The sequence below is a fragment of the Bidens hawaiensis genome, unplaced genomic scaffold, assembly GCF_021521415.1.
Source record: "Bidens hawaiensis isolate Kalapana, Puna unplaced genomic scaffold, B.hawaiensis_p1.1 tig00026606_1, whole genome shotgun sequence".
NCBI classification, from domain to species: Eukaryota; Viridiplantae; Streptophyta; class Magnoliopsida; order Asterales; family Asteraceae; genus Bidens; species Bidens hawaiensis.
In genome coordinates this window covers 20,625-41,029 of record NW_027494274.1, presented here as the reverse complement: position 1 = coordinate 41,029, position 20,405 = coordinate 20,625, and the positions used below count along the sequence as shown (strand labels likewise).

General features: G+C 36.1%; 3 protein-coding genes across 3 annotated transcripts; 2 read left to right on the top strand and 1 right to left on the bottom strand.

Annotated features, from left to right (window-relative positions):
* The first annotated feature begins 399 nt into the window (after positions 1-399).
* LOC143573644 (heme A synthase COX15-like) lies at positions 400-3,513 on the top strand. Its single transcript, XM_077058468.1, has 6 exons — positions 400-695; positions 1,298-1,523; positions 2,060-2,302; positions 2,397-2,507; positions 3,113-3,244; positions 3,328-3,513. Exons 1-6 carry the CDS (start codon positions 421-423, stop codon positions 3,496-3,498), a joined length of 1,158 nt encoding a protein of 385 aa, XP_076914583.1. The 5' UTR covers positions 400-420; the 3' UTR covers positions 3,499-3,513.
* A 567-nt stretch (positions 3,514-4,080) lies between these two features.
* Positions 4,081-6,836, bottom strand: LOC143573643 (small nuclear ribonucleoprotein SmD1a-like). The gene is made up of 4 exons (XM_077058467.1): positions 6,793-6,836; positions 6,576-6,652; positions 4,439-4,630; positions 4,081-4,215 (listed from the first exon to the last, which is right to left on the bottom strand). The coding sequence occupies exons 1-4, from the start codon at positions 6,804-6,806 to the stop codon at positions 4,151-4,153; spliced, it is 348 nt and encodes a 115-aa protein (XP_076914582.1). The 5' UTR covers positions 6,807-6,836; the 3' UTR covers positions 4,081-4,150.
* A 6,312-nt stretch (positions 6,837-13,148) lies between these two features.
* LOC143573642 (putative amino acid permease 7) lies at positions 13,149-19,879 on the top strand. Its single transcript, XM_077058466.1, has 7 exons — positions 13,149-13,188; positions 16,320-16,556; positions 17,205-17,298; positions 17,513-17,727; positions 17,846-17,979; positions 18,056-18,283; positions 19,274-19,879. The coding sequence occupies exons 1-7, from the start codon at positions 13,149-13,151 to the stop codon at positions 19,673-19,675; spliced, it is 1,350 nt and encodes a 449-aa protein (XP_076914581.1). The 3' UTR covers positions 19,676-19,879.
* The last annotated feature ends 526 nt before the right edge of the window (positions 19,880-20,405 follow it).

Here is a 20,405-nt window from a genome sequence, read left to right as displayed (position 1 = left end):
CAGAAGTGTAGAAACTTAAAAATACACTAGGCTCGTTAAAGCTCGGACTCGGTAAGGCTCAGCTGGTTTGGTCTTTTTATCGATCTGATTTTGAGTAGCTCGCAAGAGGCTCGGCTTGTTTGCAACCCTAGGTACATGAATGATTTACCTTATGATGAATTGGTATAAATGCTAAACATCTTTAATTTGTGTTCTTGTTAATACCGAATAATCATATGATGAGTAAGCATAAGGCAGCTAACAATATGCTACTTTAAGCTCTAAAATAGTGATGTCTTCCTTTTTTTTGTTATTGAATTGAAATAGTGTGCTGTGTGTAATTTCAGTTCTGTTAATGATACAAATTTACTTGTTTGCATCTGATCAGTTTATTATTATTTTTTAATTTATTAGGGTTCATACAAGCCGTCTTTTAAGTATATGTCTACTATGGCTGCAAATGCTTGCAAGGAAAACAAGGAGACGGTTAAACTTCTTGTTACAGCGGGACCTCATGCTCAGAAAGCAATAGGAATATGGCTTTTTGCATCGGCTGCATGGGTCTTCAGTATGGTTATTCTTGGCGGTGTCACACGACTTACACGATCTGGCCTTTCAATGACCGACTGGAAGTTTACTGGCAGCCTTCCTTCTTTATCAGATGAAGATTGGCTGATTGAGTTTGAGAAATATAAACAATCCCCTGAGTTCAAGCGGTTAGTTTAATAATCTGTACGTGTATCTTTGCTTGACTTTCATTGACTTATGATGCCAATGCACCTTTGTTTTAGAAAGATCCTTTTTTCAGCTGTTACCACGTATAATTGCATTGTCGATACATCTTTGTGGATCGTCATTCCACAAAGATCACTATATTAATGCTACAGTAAAATTGCAAATTTGATGTTGCTCTAATTGAGAGTGAAATTAAGGAGTACTCAATTGTTTTGCTACATTCTTTGGTATGCTTGTAAACGAACCGGGCGAACACAAACGAGACGTGTTCATCTTCGTTCGTTTAACTTTAACTCAACAAACGAACACGAACATTTAATTCAACAAGTTTTCTTGTTCATGTTCATTCGTTAGTAAAATGAAAATGTTCGTGCTCGTTTATGTTTGTTCGTTTATATTCTAAGTGAACATAAGCAAATTTTCAGTTCATGTTCGTTTGTTTATTAAAAACGAACTTTCCTGGGAACGGGTTCGTTCACAGGCCTATTCTTTGGTAGACACTAGACAATATTATGTGTTAATATTCAGTTGAAATCAGCTAATGATATAATTCACTGATCCTACATGATATTGTTACTTGCAGTGTGAACAGAGGGATGAATATTGATGATTTTAAGTTCATTTATTGGATGGAATACATGCATCGTATGTGGGGACGGGCACTCGGGGTGATGTTTGCACTCCCGTTTTCATATTCTATACGAAAGGGTTATATTAATATACGCCTTGGAATTAGACTCGCGGGTCTGTTTGCTCTTGGTGGTGGCCAAGGGTTGATTGGCTGGTGGATGGTTAAAAGTGGTTTAGAAGTAAGTGTCATCTTTCTATCTCTATTAGGCATGTAAATGAACACAAACGAAGCATCTTCGTGTTCGTTCGTTTAAGGTTAACCGAACCAACGATCGAACACGAGCAATTTAGTGAACGTTTTTTTCTTGTTCGTGTTCGTTCGTTAAGAAAGTGACCGTGTTCGTGTTTGTTTATGTTCATTCGTTAACAGTAAAAACAAATGGTTCACAAACGAACATAACTGAACATAGATGAACGAACATAAAGGAGCTAAAACCAATTAAATGTAAATGTAAACACCATCAATTGGGTCTAAATATATTAAAAATTTAAATACTTATTAACAAACGTCAATGAATGAAATCAAGCAAACATAGACACACGAATAGAAATGAACGTAAGCGTTCACAAATGTAAATGAAAGACGTGTGCTCATGTTCATTCATTTAACTAAATGGCAAAATGGATGGGTCGGGCAAATTGGGTGACGGGTCATGATGATTTGGATTCTGAACAATTTCTATATTTAATATTATTTCTTTTTTAATTTATTAAGGAGCCACCCTCAGAGTACTCTCAACCAAGAGTAAGCCCGTATCGTCTAGCGGCTCACTTAACTTCAGCTTTTGCTCTATATTGTGGCCTCTTTTGGACCGCTCTTACAGTTGTTATGCCCGAACCGCCAACCGAGTCAATGGCCTGGGTCAAGGGGGCTGCAAAAGTACGGTTAGCTCTTCCAGTTGGCATCATTGTTGGTATAACTGCGGTCTCGGGTGCTTTTGTGGCAGGAAATGATGCAGTATGTTAGTTACTAAATAGTATTGCATTTTTAAAAGGATTATAATAAACTTGGACACCCATTTTTTGTTTAATTTATGTTAACACTTTTATAGGGACATGCATTTAATACATTTCCAAAGATGGGTGATTCGTGGATCCCGGAAGATGTTCTGAGTATGAAGCCACTTATCCGTAACTTCTTTGAGAACACAACAACCGTGCAGGTAGGCACGTAAACGAACCGAACGTTCGGTGAACCGTTTGGCAGAAAGTTCATTTATTTAATACATAAAGGAACAAAATTTTTTAGTTGAACGAACGAACATGAACACATGTCTCGTTTGTTCATTTATGTTCGTGAACGTTTGTTTATGTTCATTTTTGTTTGCTACTTTACTTTTGTTTAAGTTCTTTCTTTACGTTTGTTTATATGTTCACTTAAATCTTTTGGCCCATTACATCGTAGTTTAATTTTAATAACTTTTTAGGCCCAACACATTGTTTTTCACATTAGTTCTAACTGGTTTTAGCTCTGTCATGTTTGTTCATCTATTTTGCTCGTTTGCGTGCGTGAACTGTTCATTTTTATTGTTAACGAAAGAACATAAATGAATGCGAACATGTTCATTTTCTTAACAAACGAACACGAACATGAAAAAACCGTCCGTTTATTTAACGAACACAAACATGCTCTGTATGTGTTCGTTTATTTACAAGCCTGCGTGCAGGTTGCTTTTTTAAAAACTTAATTTTAATAATAAGAAAACTTGTAGTAAAATATTTAACAGATTCAATCTTAATGGAAACTAAAGTGTATCCTTTTATACAGCTTGATCACCGTATACTTGCAACTGCAACGCTAGCATCAATATGTGGTTTATGGTGGTCAACAAGAAGAGTTGACTTGCATCCTGCTGTTCGGTCTTTGATTGGAAGCACTGTAGGGATGGCTGCTCTACAGGTATTTTACATACAGTGTTGGTTTACCTTTTGTAACATTAACTGAACATGTTAAGTGATTGATTAAAGTAAATATGATTGCAGGTTACTTTAGGCATTTCAACTCTTCTTTCTTATGTGCCGGTTTCACTCGGCACGGCCCACCAAGCTGGGGCTTTGACTCTTTTGACTTTTATGCTTCTGCTTAATCATACCTTGCGCCGACCATCACCCATGCTTCTAAAATCACTGCCTGCAGTTGCAAAGACGGTTTAATTGATAATGATTACTCAGCACAATGTTAAATTTTAGATGTTTGCTAATATTAAATAAAATTAACTAGCCAAATTTGTTTTGTAAGGGCCTGACTTTTGTTCTTATTGTTTTCGTTATAATTTTTCTTTTCGAGACTAAGGTAAGCTAAGTTCTTTTGCAATCTTTTACTGAGTAAAAAAGCTGCATTTACAGTTTACAAATTACAATTTATGTTTCACCATCTCACAGTTGCTCTCTAATACTTGTCTACATATTAACTTTGTAGTCATCTCTTCACAGTTCACACTGCAGGTGATTAAGTTCATCAACATTGTTTTGGTTCTTACAAAATTTGCGGCCAAATTATTAACGATTTCAGGAAACGACTAATTAAATTATTCAAGTTGAAAACTGCGGTTATCTTCAAGGTTGTTCAAAGTACCTTCAAGCTCAACTATTTCTCAATAAGTTACATTATAATACTGGTCAGGTGAATATTAAAGATTAAAATGTCATACTACATGAATAAACAAAACAAGACTAAGTGCATGTTGCCAATCATGTCTGAAAAGACGCATCAAAACCATCTTAATATTCAAGGGTCATAAATAAACCACAGGCACACTCTCCACATAGCTTAACAAATAACATATAACAAAAGATAGTGATATGACTAACGCCCGCGACCGCCACGTCCACGACCTCGTCCTCGGCCCCGACTACGTCCCACAGGCTTCCCTGCAATCAAATGTAGAAAAGTCAAACCATATACTTATAAAGATTAATAGCAACTCCATCTAATAAAGGCAGCAAAATAACCCACACAATTCGTTTTAATAACCCAATCCGAACAGTCCAAATTTTAATCTAAACCCGATAATATGAATAAGCCAAAGCGAATTGTCAACAAATGGTTGTATTGTATCATATAAAAAAGAACACTGAAATATATGAAATTTACCTGCAGTTGGCTTCTTGGGCTTGACTCTAGGCGTCTCTTCAACTAGCAAAGTCTCCAAATTCAAGCTGTCGGGAAGTATGTAGTAACGAATATTATTGCCTCTCACGCTCAAGTGGTCAAGGGTTACAGGGTTTTTCCCTTTCAGTGTCAGCTTCACCGTCTTCAAGTGTGTGTTCATGCTAATATCAACACCTACATTATACAATAACAATCAGATTAGAGTGAGTTCGCAAGCATAAACTCACATTTAAATAAACACGAGTGATAATACACAACTATATTGACCGAACGATTGTATTACGAAAACATAAAAGAAAAGGTTACAAAAGATTCCAGGGCCTAGCCCTCTCTCACCGCATATGCAGGAGCCATGGCAATACCATCTTTAACATAAACATACTCTCTTCTCCCTATTAGTTATTGTTACCTATTTATATAATATATAAGTTGCACTTGACCCCCTCCCGAAATAGACAAATGACATTTAAACTAGAACTAGAGCATGATTACTATCATAAACAACTATTTATCAACTTATGTATGATGTGCCTGTTTTAAAAAACATCAACGTACGCCATAAAGCATATTAAAATGCATACTTAAAAACATGTCTACCTTATCAGAAAACAAATCTAAACTAATAGCACGACTTGTGTACATTACAAGCCGACAATGACTTCTAATCAGTAGCAGTCAAATCAATAATTAACTAAGAAAAAGGTTGCCAATCCAATCTTCTAGAGTGTGAAATCAGCATTAATAATTGTTTCCAAAATCATTCCAGATTAGCACGTATTAGAGTAACCCTCAAAAGGTATTTTAACATCGAAGTGAACATACATCCATACAAAGTTAAAAGACTTCTAAAACCATAGTACTTAGCTATTCATTGAACAACCACTGTTCTTATAAAAAAGATGAAAAAACCTCTCCAGTCTAGCCTTGCAACAATAGTTGAACTCTGTTAAGTACTTAAGTTATAAAGAGTTAAAAGCAAAAATACCACCTATTATTGTCATTTGTGTCCCAAATTAATGATTAAATTAGGTAATGCTTAGTTCACGTCATTATAAAAAGCATGGTTTATTCCCCCGTAACAACCAAACACTAAAAACTCAAATGAACAAATATCCACATCTACAGAGACTGTAGAGTCAGCACTGGAACAAAATACATCTATACGAATATACCACCCTACATAAACTCAAAACTTAAGATTACAACTCCAAAGATATAGTTTCAGGAAAATCTTGTCTTAAAGGCCAAATAACAAGCAATTAAAGAACTGCACCCTCGTAAAAGCACGCCCAGGGCTGTAAAGTAACCAAACCGAACTGAACCAGACAAGACCTTGTCCGTGTTCGTCTGTTAAGCTTTTGTCGGAAAAACAGACAACTCACTAACACTCTACCGAACAAAACTTTGTGTCTGTGTTAGTTCAGTAAAGAATTGAGCTTGATCATGTTTGTTCGTGTCCGTTCATTAATGTTGTAAACGAACGCTATTAAACGTAACAGGAGGGTAATGGACAGACAAACATAAATGAACCTAACAGGCCCTAGCAAACGAACATAAACAACACTAACAAACTAACATAAACGATTACATATTAATTCCAGAATAATAATCCTAAATCCAAACTAATCCGGAATTACACCCAAAATATCTATAAAAACTTTTAACAGTTTACATAGTAATCAAAACATAACAATTTACATAGCAAAATAAATAAATAACAATATTAATAGTAGACATGGCCAGACGGACACATTACTGAATGTTCACAAACACTATTGAACGAACGCGGCCTATGTTCATATTCGTTCGTTAAGCTTACCGCGAAACGGCGGGCATTCGGTTCGTTTATAGCCAGCCCTAAGCACGCCCATTGGTCTCAAATCACAATAACCATGGGAAATTTTCATGCAACCGGGTCATTCTAGTGTTTGTTGATAGCAAATCTCAGTGAATAAAAACAATTAAATTGAATGCCTGATAAAAATCTGCTACAAATTTAAAAAAAAAAAAAAAGAGTCGCTAAGATAAAAGAAAACAACAGAACAGAACAGGCCATTTTAACCCTAGCATTACATACTATCACCAAAAACTAATTAAATTAAAAGTGAAAATAAGTTACCTGTGATGGTTCCATGGACAACTGTGCCGTTTTTGAGCTCAATGGAGACTGTTTCGTTGTTCAACTTCATCAAAAACCTATATATATATATATATATATACACACACACACAAAGGGGTAAAAGAAACGTCAGTAGTCTAATGCTACTTCAAATTAATACTGAGAAGATGAAGATTAAAGTAACAGACGTTTAGAAAAGAAAGAATAATGTCATTACCTGACGAGCTTCATTGTGGCAAGCGGAGAAGCTAGGGTTCCAAAAATTGGGTTTTAGAGGGAGATGTAGTAAAACCATATATTATGTTATGTTATGTTATGACTTTACTGGGCCTTCTTGGGCTCCATTTCGAAATTGGGCTAGGATTTAATTTAACCAAATCTTCTCTTTTGTGCCATTGTCGAAAATAGTTGTCACCATCCATCCAATCTATAATCCTTATTATGTTCTCACTCCGAACTACGCCCGTCCAAAATGCTCAACGCTCGCTCGGAAGTTACTCGAAAAGTGCTCGTTCGATCACAGCTCGAATTGTTTTTTATTTATTAATTTTATGTATATGTATAAAAATATACTATTTTTCATTGTTTTTAAAGTTCATATTTAAACCATAGCAGCTCATTTTATATATGTTTTCTTGTTAGCTTTGAGCTTTAGACATTTTAGAGTTAGAAGTTTAGACATTTTAGAGTTGAAAGTCTTGAATTAATGATATTTTAGAGTTTTAGAAATTTAAAATTGAAAACTTTGTACGAAATCTAGCATAAAAATATCGCTCGTTTCTTTATATTCAATTTGCTCGGTTCAGCTCGCTTTCAAATCAAACCAAGTATGAACAAGGTTGCGTTCGGTTCGGCTCGGACCGTGAAAAGTCCTACTCCAAACATAGCCCCTGTTAAGGCTGTCATAACATGTCGGACACCGCACGATAAGACACAATGACCTGTTGTACTAAACACGACATAATAACCAATCGTGTCATTTTTTTTCTAAACACGAAAACGAACCTGCTTAGTAGCTGGTTAACCTGTTACGGGACATGTGTGTAGTGAACAATACATATTTAATGAAACAAAAATTTTCAAAACAAGCATAAAAGTCTTAACTAATACATAATCCATAACATATTTGAAACAAAAACCACAATCCTTAACATATATAAAACAAAAAATCACAAATCCATGACATACTTGAAATAAAAACCATAAAAGAAAATCTTAACATCCATTATTTTGGCGGACATGAGTGAAATGTCGTACATATTTTTTTATATAGGTTTAGGTCTTAAGTAGTGTATATTTATTTTTTTTTTTTAAATTAAAAATCTACACAGGTTACTAACAGGTTAGCGGGTCTTTAACCTGTTATGACACAAATTTTAGCATGTCTTAAACAGGTCGACCTGGTTAAGACACGAAACTTGTTAAGCTCAAACCCAAACTTGTTAAAACCAGTTAGACCGATTAATAATCAGTTTAGACCGGTTAGAGTTAACGGGTCAAATAACTGGTTAGACCGGTTAATCGGTAAGGTACTAAGCGGTTTTTAGTTAGGAAACCTCTACCCAGTATAACCAGTTTCGGGTATAAGTATAACCGAACATGTTAACCGGTAAATAACCCAAAAAAACCAGTTTTAAAATAATTAATTAAAATAACCAAAAAACCAGTTTCAGAGCTCAATAATACAAATCGGTTTGCAACCGCTTGTTTGAATCTGGTAGTAACTGGTTTATAGGAAATTAGTTAATAACGGGTTAACAAATCAGATATAGATATACTATATTCTTCTTCTTCCCCAAGTCTTTTGTTGCGGTGTTGTGAACTAGAAGTGTCACAGCCTAACTTATGGCCTAAAAGTGTGTAAGGCCTTAGACCGGGGTGTCCTACGTTGTCGTTGGATTTACTCAACACGGTTCTAAATATCATAGTGAATTAAAACTTTCGCGAAAATATTAAAAACATCAGCCATTCATTACATAATCTTAAATCAACGCAAAACATTCAAACATATCTTTCTAAGTTCAAACATCACAAAACATCATAACTTCGAATCTTCAGATGTCAACTTCTTTATTCCTTTGCCATGTGTGCTCCTCAAGCCAGCTACCTAATCATATTTGCTTGCGTGCATGCTAAACGTCAGTTATGCTGAGTGAGTACTGGTTTAACAGGCAACATACCATACATATATATATATATATATATATATATATATATCCGAGGATACACCTACTTACATAACCTACTAATCTTTCTTTCATTCATACTTATTATAAAGAACATTTCACCATATAACCTTTGCAGAAATTATAAGGGTTTGCAACGTTGTAAAGTTCGCATATATCAGGAGAGTCTGCAACTCTTTAACCATCGCATAATATTATTAGGGTCTGCAACCCTTTAACCTTCGCAAATATTAGAAGGGTATGAAACTTTTTAACCTTCGTAGATATTATTAGGGTCTGCAACCCTTTAACCTTCGCAAATATTAGAAAAGTCTGCAACTCTTTAACCTTCGCAGATATTATTAGGGTATGCAACCCATTAACCTTCACAGATATTGTTAGGGTCTGAAAACATTTAACATTCGCAGATGTTATTAGGGTCTGCAACCCTTTAACCTTTGCAGATATTGTCAGGGTCTGCAACCCTTTAACCTTCGCAGATATTGTTAGGGACTGCCAACCCTTTAACCATACGACCATTCATAGCCTTCCTACAAACATAAAACATTCGCATAACATTCACTTACTAGTTAAAGTAAGGATATTAACTTATCACTTACGAGTATGCACACAGCCCCGAAAACATAAACTGTGTGTGTGTGTAAATACATATACTTCTTTCATTAACCGGCTAACTTGTCTTTTAAAAAGTTAACGGGACTTAACGGAGTTGACGAGGTCAGTTAGTTCGGGTTAGAGGTGCAAACGAGCCGAGCCCGAGCTCAACTAGGCTCGAGTTCGGCTCGTTTAGCTTACACAGATCTCGAGCTCGGCTCGATTCGAGCTCTATTTTCAAAGCTCGAGCTCGGCTCGTGAGTAAATTTTCAAGCTCGAGCTCGGCTTGGGCTCGGCTCGTTTATTATATATCAACTATTTTTTATATAATTATAATTATTTTTATATAATTTTTTTTCTATTATAACCTTATGTATAAAATAATATATATTAATTATTTTTATTATAACTTTATTATATATCAACTATTTCGTTATTTCTATTTAATTTTTCATAACATTATATATATTAATTAATAATTATTAAATATATATTTTAAAAAATTATAAAAATGGCAGGCTCGTTTAGGCTTGCGAGTCGGCTCGAGCTCGATAAGTGAAGCTCGGGCTCATGCTCGTTTATTAAATAAGCTTATTTTTAGGCTCGAGATCGGGCTCGGGTTCGATTAAGCTCGGCTCGATCAAGCTTTTTAACGAGCCGATCTCGAGTAGCTCGGCTCATTTGCACCCCTAGTTCGGGTTATTATGCTTGACTTAGCTTAGGTTATAGTGGACTAGGCCCAATGGCTCGTAAGTGTACTTTATCAAAGCCCAGACAGCTCATAAGGGCAATTGGGCTTTAACTTGCATCAAAGCCCATTGCTTTCTGATTTGCATGGAATTCTCTGATTTGCATGGAATTCTCTACTTTACATGGAGTTCTCTGATTTGCATGGAGTTCTCGGATTTACATGAGTTCTCGGATTTGCATGGCAAGCCCAAATCCATTTATCCATCTCGCAAAAAGGATTGGGAGAATAGGGACTCGAATCCGGTTTCTCCCAATCACACAACACAGCCTTAACCGCTCCAACTGACATATCTAGATGTTATAATCCCCATCTAACTTAATATATATTGGTTGCATTCGCTTCCTATTTCCCCTTATTTTCTTGTTTACATTATTATTATTATTATTATTATTGTTGTTGTTGTTGTTATTTACCAAACAAACTATACTATTATTATTATAAACCAAAGATCTAACTTGGTTAAGTTCATGTTTCGATTCTTATCTTGGTTTAGAAACCCCGCTTTATCTAGATCTAGAAATAAAAAACGAGCCAAACTTAAACGAACGAGCTGATAACTTAAAACGTACCTCTAATTGATCTAGAAATTTAACGTTTTACTTCTTGTTTTCCTTGAAACATGTTGAACTTGTTCTTGCAAAATTCTTGTATTCAAGGGGTGTGTGTGTTGTCAAAAATGGAAAAATGGCTAGGGTTTAAGGGTTCAAGGTATATTTATACCTTAAGCCCATGGACCTTAGGCCCATAATACCCCTCTAGTCCATATTCTTTCTAAGTCCATATCTTATATTTAGGCATATCACTCCATTATATTATTTTATTTTTTTATTTAATCACCAACAATTATTAACACCTAATTAAATACTAAAATTTCCTTTATTTATTATTTTCAAAAGTAAGATGTTACAAAGTCTGTCCACCTTATAAGAGGTTTCATCCTCGAAACCTGCTTAATCTTGTAAAAAGGAATACTTCCTGTATTCGCTTACCTTTGCACACACAATCACCACCTTGCTTGAACTATCTCTGGTTCTTTAGCCGCCTCCACCATTCTTAGGCTCACAATTATCGAGCGGTGTTCATGAGTTTTAGCTGTCCAAGGTAGCTTGTCCATGAAGTATCCAATGTTACGCTTCTTGTCTCATACAACAAGTCTCGTTTCGTCTTTTGAAAGACCTTGTATCATATTATTCCAACATTGTTGTTTGCTAGAACTTATCAAGTCACACATCACATGGCTATCATCCACACACAAATTTATTCATAACATGATTCAATCCATAAACATCACATTCAAACATGAGTCTAACTTTTGAATTTAAACAATACTCACAAAATACTTAAAAGTCATGCGTAACACAAATCCTAAAATAAAACAAGTTATTCTTCTCGTTTGACCCAACGAACTCCGAGTTCAACCTTTCCGAGGTTGGCATAACCTAATTAATGCCATCGACAAACACACACAAGCCGTTAGGCCCCCCTCACATGTAACAATTCTCCCCCACAAAGCTCGTCTCTCAGCAACATCATTTGGTGCATACACATTAATGACATTGAGAGACAACCCGAAAGCTCTTATTTTCCCATGAATGACCAGGTACTGCCTATGCTTAATTACCCCATGTTTTATAAAATAGGTAGGGTCCCAAACACTCAGAATACCCCCTAAACGACCCACTGAATCAACATACTCACAATCAAAAATTGACCTGCCCCATACCTGGCTAATCCTAAAATGCTTAGAATTGACCAACTTCGTCTCTTGAATGGCTAGAAAATGTGTCCGGTGACCAGTGAAGGACCCAGGATTTTTTGCCAATGGGGTCCCATATTTCGGTGTTCAAATTTTTTGGGTCGGTCATTGTTCGGGTCAGGTCGAGGCGAAGAACATAATAAAAAACAATATCATAATAATTTTTTTTTTCAATCATCACCACCTGAAACGGGCCAAAATGGGTCGGGTTGACACATAAACACTTTTTTTTCCCTTTCTTTCAAATTATCAACTTTATGCTCCTGTCGACCGATCACTTTGTTTAACTATTTTCTTATTAACGCGCTTGAGATAGAACCTACATCCACCCTCTTGTAAGCATGTGTCGAAAAGTAACAATTAACTTAAACTAGTGAAAAATAAAACTGGTATTTTAGAGGTGTTTGAATGTTTCCAAAGAAAATCATGCATAAAGTAGAAAACAATGATGTGTATTTTAGAGGTGTTTGAATGTTTCCAATTTTATTATTGCAACATAAACAATCAAATGATTGAATAACACAAAAAAATTAACACAAAAACTAAGCCTTTGACCTTTCAAAGATAAAACAAGGAACTTTCCACCAAACCACATCAACATTAAAAGTATGGATTCCAAGTATTAAATCTTATGGGGTTCTCAAAAAATTTAATATACCACTTCTAATAAGTTTTTAAAAAACATTGGTGTCCCGAGACCCTGATCCACACTATGTGGGTCCGCCCATGCCGGTGACACGTGTTTAAATCCGAAATCCAATTTGTTTTCGTGTAATGCAAACTCCCCTGATGCTAATAGACAAGATATTCATTGATTACCCAAGATTCCCCCTTCACCATTGACAACCAATCTGACCTGATCCAAATGATGATGAAGATCAATTCTGATTTCACCACCGGTAGCAACCGTCTTCTCTACTTCAGATTCTACTTTTTCCTGGGTGGAATTTGTAACCAAAACATCATCGATTGTTCCAGCCGACTGAGTCTCAGGTACCGCCTCCACCTCCAAACTACCGGTTGCCTCATCCCCTGATGTAACACAAAGTGTACATCTTATTGCATCAAATTAACCTCATATTTATACCAAACTCCATGCAAATTCATTGGTTTAGGTACTTATTTGAGTTATTTGTGAATTTGCAAGTCTAGGCGCCCGCCCGACAAAGAAAACACGAAAAAATGGCGTTTCGGAGGCAAAAACAGCATTCTGCCAGACCTGCACGACCGTGCATGCCTGTGCGGATGCCCGTGCAGGACGTGCACGACCGTGCGAGGTCGTGCCAATGACTGTGCCAGAACAGAGAAATTTGACCTTTTGGTCAGGCTAAAGTGGGGTGTTGACTTTCCACTTATATGCACGACCGTGCATGCCCGTGCATGGGCCCATGCCAGACGTACAGAAAGCATAAATACACCTCCATTACCTCCATTTCAAGTGTGGAGCCTTAGGGGAATTCTCTTAACTTGCTGGAAAATTATTGTGTGTTTGCTAGAGAGAATTCAAGGCTTCCATCTTGTATGATCATCCTTGCAAGTAGCAATCATCATTCATCTTAGTTTGCAATTTCTTGTTCTTAACAATGCTTTGTAAGACTACTTTGATTTTGTTTGTTGTATCGAGCCTTATGGGCTAATACTTTTGTTACTTAGATTATGTTGAAACTTCTACTTATGTGATATTTTATCTATGCATGATTTTGGCAAGTTGGTGTTCTTCAAGTTTATGATATGTTCTTGAATAGAATTTAATGGTTGAATGCTTGTTTTAATTCCTAGTCTTGTTAGTTTGATAGATACTTGGCCATAATATGTTGGAAAACTATGTGTAGAGTATTTGTTTATGAACTTAACTTGTGTATGCATACTTTGTTCATATCACTAAGTTAGGAATGGCTAGTGGAAATTAACTTGGTTATGAATTTTAACAAGCATGAAACCTATCACTTGATATTGAAAAATTGTATGGTGATAACATGATTCTTTGAGTTGGTTGATGTTTGCTAGAGATTAAGGCCATAATCCTTAGTTTATATTTTGTTAATTTAAAAGATTCATGTGTTTAACTAGTGTTCTTAAACTTGTCTATTTTACATGATTTTAGGTGGTTAGTTTGTTGTTTTCATTCTAGCTTTCCTTTAATTATAAGATTAGGTAGTTTTGACAAACTTACTAATCTATGGTTATTATCTTGAAAAACACCCATCATGATGCTTGTTGTTAGTGTTAGGTTGCGTTGATTGAAATTTGATATTGATGCTTGCTCATGATGTTTGCCATTATCTTTGTCATTTTGTCACTAAGTTTAACTGGATGCATAGTCTAAGTAGCCTTGTTTAGATTGATTGTTAGTTGTATTTTATTTGCTTTGTATTGTTATATGTTAGTTTAGTAATTTGAAAAATCAATTTGATTGCTTGTTCGGTTAAATTAATTACAAAGATTTATTATCAAAAGTTCGCCGTGTCCATGGATTGACACTCGGTTCTTACCGATACTTTGCTACAAACGATAGGTACACTTGCCTTTCGTGTGCGGTTTGGTTGTTGATGAAAACCATTTTTAAAACCCGATTTGTGTGAAACTTTTATTCAAATTTTATATATATATTCGCACACGTTATCCCCACTCCCTTTCCCCCACTATTATCGAACAAAACCTCTTGTGTATGAGATATTTCTTCGACTCCCATAGGATGAACCTCATCCAAAGGTAAATCCAAGTTTGGAAATGGAATTGCGATGACCTGATCCACCTTCGGCCCATCATTCACATTCTCCTCCAAAGTGCTATAAAGATTTGGGCTAATAACCCTCTTGGGCCCCTTTCTTGACTTAGGTTCAGACATATGGCCCATCTTGGAATTCAACCCCTTTTCAACGTTCACATTTAATCCCACCCTCAAGCGTGCCTGACATGATAGAGACCGGACCCCACCTTCATTTAAACCACTTTCATCTTCCATGCAAAAGATCGACCCTTCCCCATGCACCCCATTTTTCCAAGGTATATCATTATTACCCGGTCCGTGTTGAGCTTCTTGCTGAGTCGGCGCTGGAAAATCATTCCGGCCACATTCGAAAGGGTTTTTCCTTGGAGTTTTGTAACCGATCTCCCCTTCCTCCAAATCAACCATGTTATTTGTTGGAATCCTTACCTTCCCTAACGAAGGATGTGACACCTCTTTCCCTAACTTCGGAATCCAAGGATTCACGTCTACCTTAATCCATACTAGAAACTCAGCATTTTCCCACACAATAGTGACCTCTTATTCTATTCTCGCTTCTACCGAAGTTAGCACATAACTCACCCCGACAGAATTATCCAACTTATTCCAAGATAACTCCAAGGGTGATACCAGCCTCCCAAACCTCTCTCCAATCGAATCATACATCCTATTATCCTGAAAAAGGAGAGGTAGGCCAGGCATTCTTAAACAAGCAATTTGATCTCGGGGGTACTCCTGCCCATCCCTTTCCTTTGCTGACAACAGAATCTTTTCCCACAACTCGGATCTTGCAAGGAAATCAGTCACCTAAGCTTTATCGTTAAAGTCAAACATAACTAACAACCCCCTATTTTGCCACTCGCAGTACAAAACTCCTACTAAAACATGCAGAGTTTCAACTTCAATTTTCTTCTTCAAAAGATCCTCTTTCACCTTTACATTTATCATAGCCGCCTCTTTATACGACTTACCAGCAAGAAATGAAGAGGCCTGAAAAGTTCTTGGGTCCTCTTCCATCCCAGCCGGCTTTCTATTCTTCACCTCTTCATGTCGATCTTTAACCACTGTATGTTTATGGTTCTTATCAAATCTGGCCACCGACACACCATCTTTTTAGCCTCCAATATCTTTACCATATTGAGTTACTTCTCCATTCTTAAAACATCAGCCACCATTTTGAATCTTATGAATCTGAACGAGTTGCCAAAAATATCCCTTTTCTCGACAACATAAGCATCCGAACTTCTTAAATTCACTCTATAACGTGTTAATCGTCCGACAAATTTGAGACATAGAAGGATGTCTCCCTGTTTTCGCCTTGTCACCTACCTGTACTCCATCTCTTCCCTATAAAATATTAAAAATGTATATATTGGTACAAAAGAAAAAGTATAGCCTAGAATAAAACTTTTTAAAGATTATAAATAAATTAAAGAAGAGAAAAAGGTAAAAAATAAGCAAAAGGTGACACGTACACACTCCCTCACACGTTCCTCCAATCTCTTCCCCTACAAAACCTCACTCTCACTCTCACGCACCTTCAATGGCCACACCAAATCGCACACAGGATCACTCTCCATTACTCAAACCCTCACATTCACATTCATCCGACGAAGAATCAGGCTTCCTCTCACACAGAACCGGTATAATAATAATAATAATAATAATAATAATTAGAAGCGATTTTCTGTTTTATTTGAATTTGTTTTTGATGTTGAATTAATAATAGGGACGATATGGACGGCAATTGCTCATATAATAACCGGAGTCATGGGCGCTGGTGTCTTGTCTCTTGGCTGGAGCTTGGCGCAACTCGGATGGTTCTTCGGCCCGCCCGCAATCGTCGTTTTCGCTGCCACGACCGTCGTTTCTACGTCCATTTTGTCCGATTGTTATAGATCTCCGCACTCAGAGTATGGGCCTGATAGGAATGCGTCGTTTACTCAAGCTGTTAATTGTTATTTAGGTCAGTCACTATGCATGCATTCCATGCAGATTAATATTCTTAGTGTAAACGTTTAGCAAACTGTTTGGCAGGAAGTTTGATTATGTTTAATAAATGAACGGACATGAACAAGGAATTTTGTTGGATTAACTAAATGAGCGGACACGGACAGAGGCTATGTTCGTGAACCTTCGATAATGTGTTCGTTAATTTTTGTTTGCTCATTAAAGGTTTTTATTATTTTCAATGACTTTTTTAATCTTATCGTATAGATTTAAGCATAATTACAGACTACAGAACACAAAATGTATTAGTATTATGTGGTTAATTATATGTAAAATCATCATATGAATATGAATGTTAGAAAAATCACAAGAACGAACTTGGTAGCCGGTGTGAACCGTTGACACTGGTCATTCTCGGTTAGCCAATACAAATTAAACCCTGTTTGTGTTCGTGAACTGTTCACGAGCAAGTTCATTGCCTTAGTGAAGTTCATTCTCGGTTAGCCAACACAAACAAGAAGTTTTTTTCGGTTAGGTGTTCGTGAACTGTTTGTTTGTCCGATAAAAGCTTAGTGAATGAACATGAACCCCAGTCAGCCCAAGTCTCCATTGCATATTTGCATTAATGGCTTCAAATTGAATCTGGAAGAATTTTAAAATGCAGGGGAGAAGAATCAGAAGATATGTGCAGTATTGTTAAATGAGAGTTTATACGGGAATGATATTGCTTACACTATTGCAACTGCAACCAGTATGAGGTGAATCAAGTTTACTGGTTTTGAACTTTTTAGCAAAACATATTGATAACTTATGCATTTGAAGCAGTTTGATGTCTCTTTGTTATCAATTTTTTCTAAATTTGAACCACTAATGTGGATATTTGTTTGATAATGAAAGATTTTTACTATGCATATATTGGATTTATTAGCATTAATTTTGGGACATTGTAAGGTGTTTGACAACATGATGCAGGGCAATATTGAAATCAAATTGTTACCATGAACAAGGGCATGATGCAGCTTGTTCATATCCAGATAGCATCTATATGCTACTGTTTGGAGTTGTGCAAATTATCATGTCTCAGATACCAAACTTCCATGACCTGGCTTGGTTGTCGGTTGTCGCTGCCATTATGTCGTTTGCTTATTCCATCATTGGTTTGGGGTTTGGTTTTGCAAAAGTTATTGGTACATCTTCCTTTAATTGTTTTATTATTGGATTGTTAATGCAAATCAATATTAGGCAGGATCAATGTAATGCATCATATATTCTTGTTTCTAAAATAATATTATGTTGGTATCTCAGCAAATGGGGAGATTATGGGGAGTATTGGAGGAGTTCCAGCAGCTTCTGCAACTGATAAAGTATGGCTAGTTTTTCAAGGTCTTGGAGATATAGCTTTTGCTTATCCATACTCCATAATCCTCTTAGAAATTCAGGTTCTTTTCTTAAATGGACTTACTTGGTTGCATGATTTTTAATAAATAATTAATCTTGATTGCATTATTAATAAAGGATACGTTGAAATCACCACCGTCTGAAAGGAGAACCATGAAGAAAGCTTCAAGGTCTGCAATAGTTATAACCACCTTTTTCTATTTGTGTTGTGGGAGCTTCGGCTATGCAGCCTTCGAAAACAACACACCTGGAAATCTCTTGACTGGGTTCGGGTTTTATGAGCCCTATTGGCTTGTTGATTTGGCCAATGTTTGTGTTGTTCTTCATCTTGTTGGCGGATATCAGGTACTTCCTTTTTAATTTGGGTAGACGTTAGGGGTGTGTTTGTGGTCCGGTTTGGCTGGTTTTGATGAATATTTTGAGCTGGACCAGTAGAAAATACAAAACGAACCAGCCGGTTTTCATGGTTTTACGGTTCATATTTGCCGGTTTTATACAAAAATTTATAAATTTCACAGAAGGGTAATTTTGTCTTAACTTAATATATGATAAGAACTGAACATGTATATAATATGTATAGATAATTACATTCCTAAATTAAAAAATAATAATACAATGTTGAATGGTCGGTTCTAAGTTCCAAATGTAAACTGAACCCTAAACCCTCAAACCATAAAACCAAACCGTACATATTTTCAGCCGGCTGACTTTCTTGGGTTTGGGCGGTTTGACGGGTTATGAACACCCCTAGTAGAGGTGGCATGATGAATGGGTCAGGTTAAGGCACGTGTCAAAAAACTTAATCTGAGATGAACCGGTTCCAAGTTTCAAACTGTAAACTGAAACGTAAACCGTCAAACCGTTAAAACCAAACCATGAACCGAACTGTACATATTTCAACCAGCCGACTTTCTTCGGTTCGGGCTGTGCATTCGGTTTCAATGAGTTATGAACAGAAGTGGCGTAACGGGTTACAAGCCAAAAACTTAAATTTTATATGGATCAAAAAGGGTTGGGTTAGGCTGGACCGGCTCACAAACATACTTAATTTGAGTATGGGCCAATAAATAGCGCGCTAAATGTAATAACAGAATCTGTATAATACATACATTTGCAATCTAATCTTCTTTATTAAGCGATTTAGGAGGTTTTAAGGCATTTGAGTGCACTTTGGATGAATTTCAATCTGTTCGGCCATTTGGCATGCCAAATAAAAAAACATAACCCGAATCAACCCATTTATTAATAAGTAGGTTGAAGTTACCACCTCCATTTTTGGGTCAAACCGTAAGCTTTGACTAACTTTTCATATTCATTTTTATGAATGCTATACAGGTCTTTGGTCAACCCGTATTTGCACTTGTGGAAACATGGTTTTCTGAGAGATACCCGGACAGTAATTTTGTAAACGCGTTTTACCAACTAAAGGTACCGTCACTAACGACATTTCAGCTAAATCCGTTCAGACTATGCTTCAGAACAATATATGTTGTGTCCACAACTGGAATTGCCATGCTGTTTCCATATTTTAATGAAGTGTTGGGAGTGTTATGGGCTTTAAACTTTTGGCCATTAGTCGTGTATTTCCCCGTGGAGATGTACTCTGTGCAGAAAAAGATTGTACCTTGGTCAAGAAAATGGGTCGCGCTTAAGGCTTTCAACATTGGTTGCTTTTTTGTATCAGCTGTGGGATTCATCGGATCGTTAGAAGGACTCATAACGGCTAAATTGAGCTAAATACATGTTTACTTTTCTTCTTCACATGTAATGTATCATCATTGTAGCATTTTATTGATATTCCTGTTTTGTTATAGATTTGTAGTTCCTTTTATGTAATAAATGTAGCCTGAAACTTCACACCTATGTTCATTGTTTACTCAAATCTCATGATAGACTTCTATAGAGTATTTTACAATCAGCTAGTGTCTGTCCTTGTGGTTGTGGGATAAGCTGTTTTTTTTATATATCTTAACAACTAATTTTTCCTTGTGGTTGTGGGATAAGCTGTTTTTTTATATATCTTAATAGCTAATTTTCTTTTGATGTTTACTTTAATCAAAATATTGTATTTGTTAATAGATTTATGCGTTTCGCAGAAGTGCCAATTTTTGAACATAATAAGAATATACGAAGTTTATGGATTGACATTTCTAACATGTTTAAAAAAACATGTTATGTTCAGGTTGACATGTTTAACCTGTTTAGTCAAAGATATTGGCCCGCCAACCTATTTAGTTAAGCAAGTCAACCCATTATTCTGATTAACACGTTTACAACCTCATTATTACCTACCAGTTTGCTTGACACATTTAGATGATTGGGTTAAATGGATCGTTTTTAGTTACATTATATAAAGTGTGTGTGAGTTGGGTTGATGTGTTTTTGAAACAAATAAAATGTTCGTTGAATTATTCAACCCGTAACTGACCAACCTGATACGATTGACACCCAATTTTAGTATGTTAGT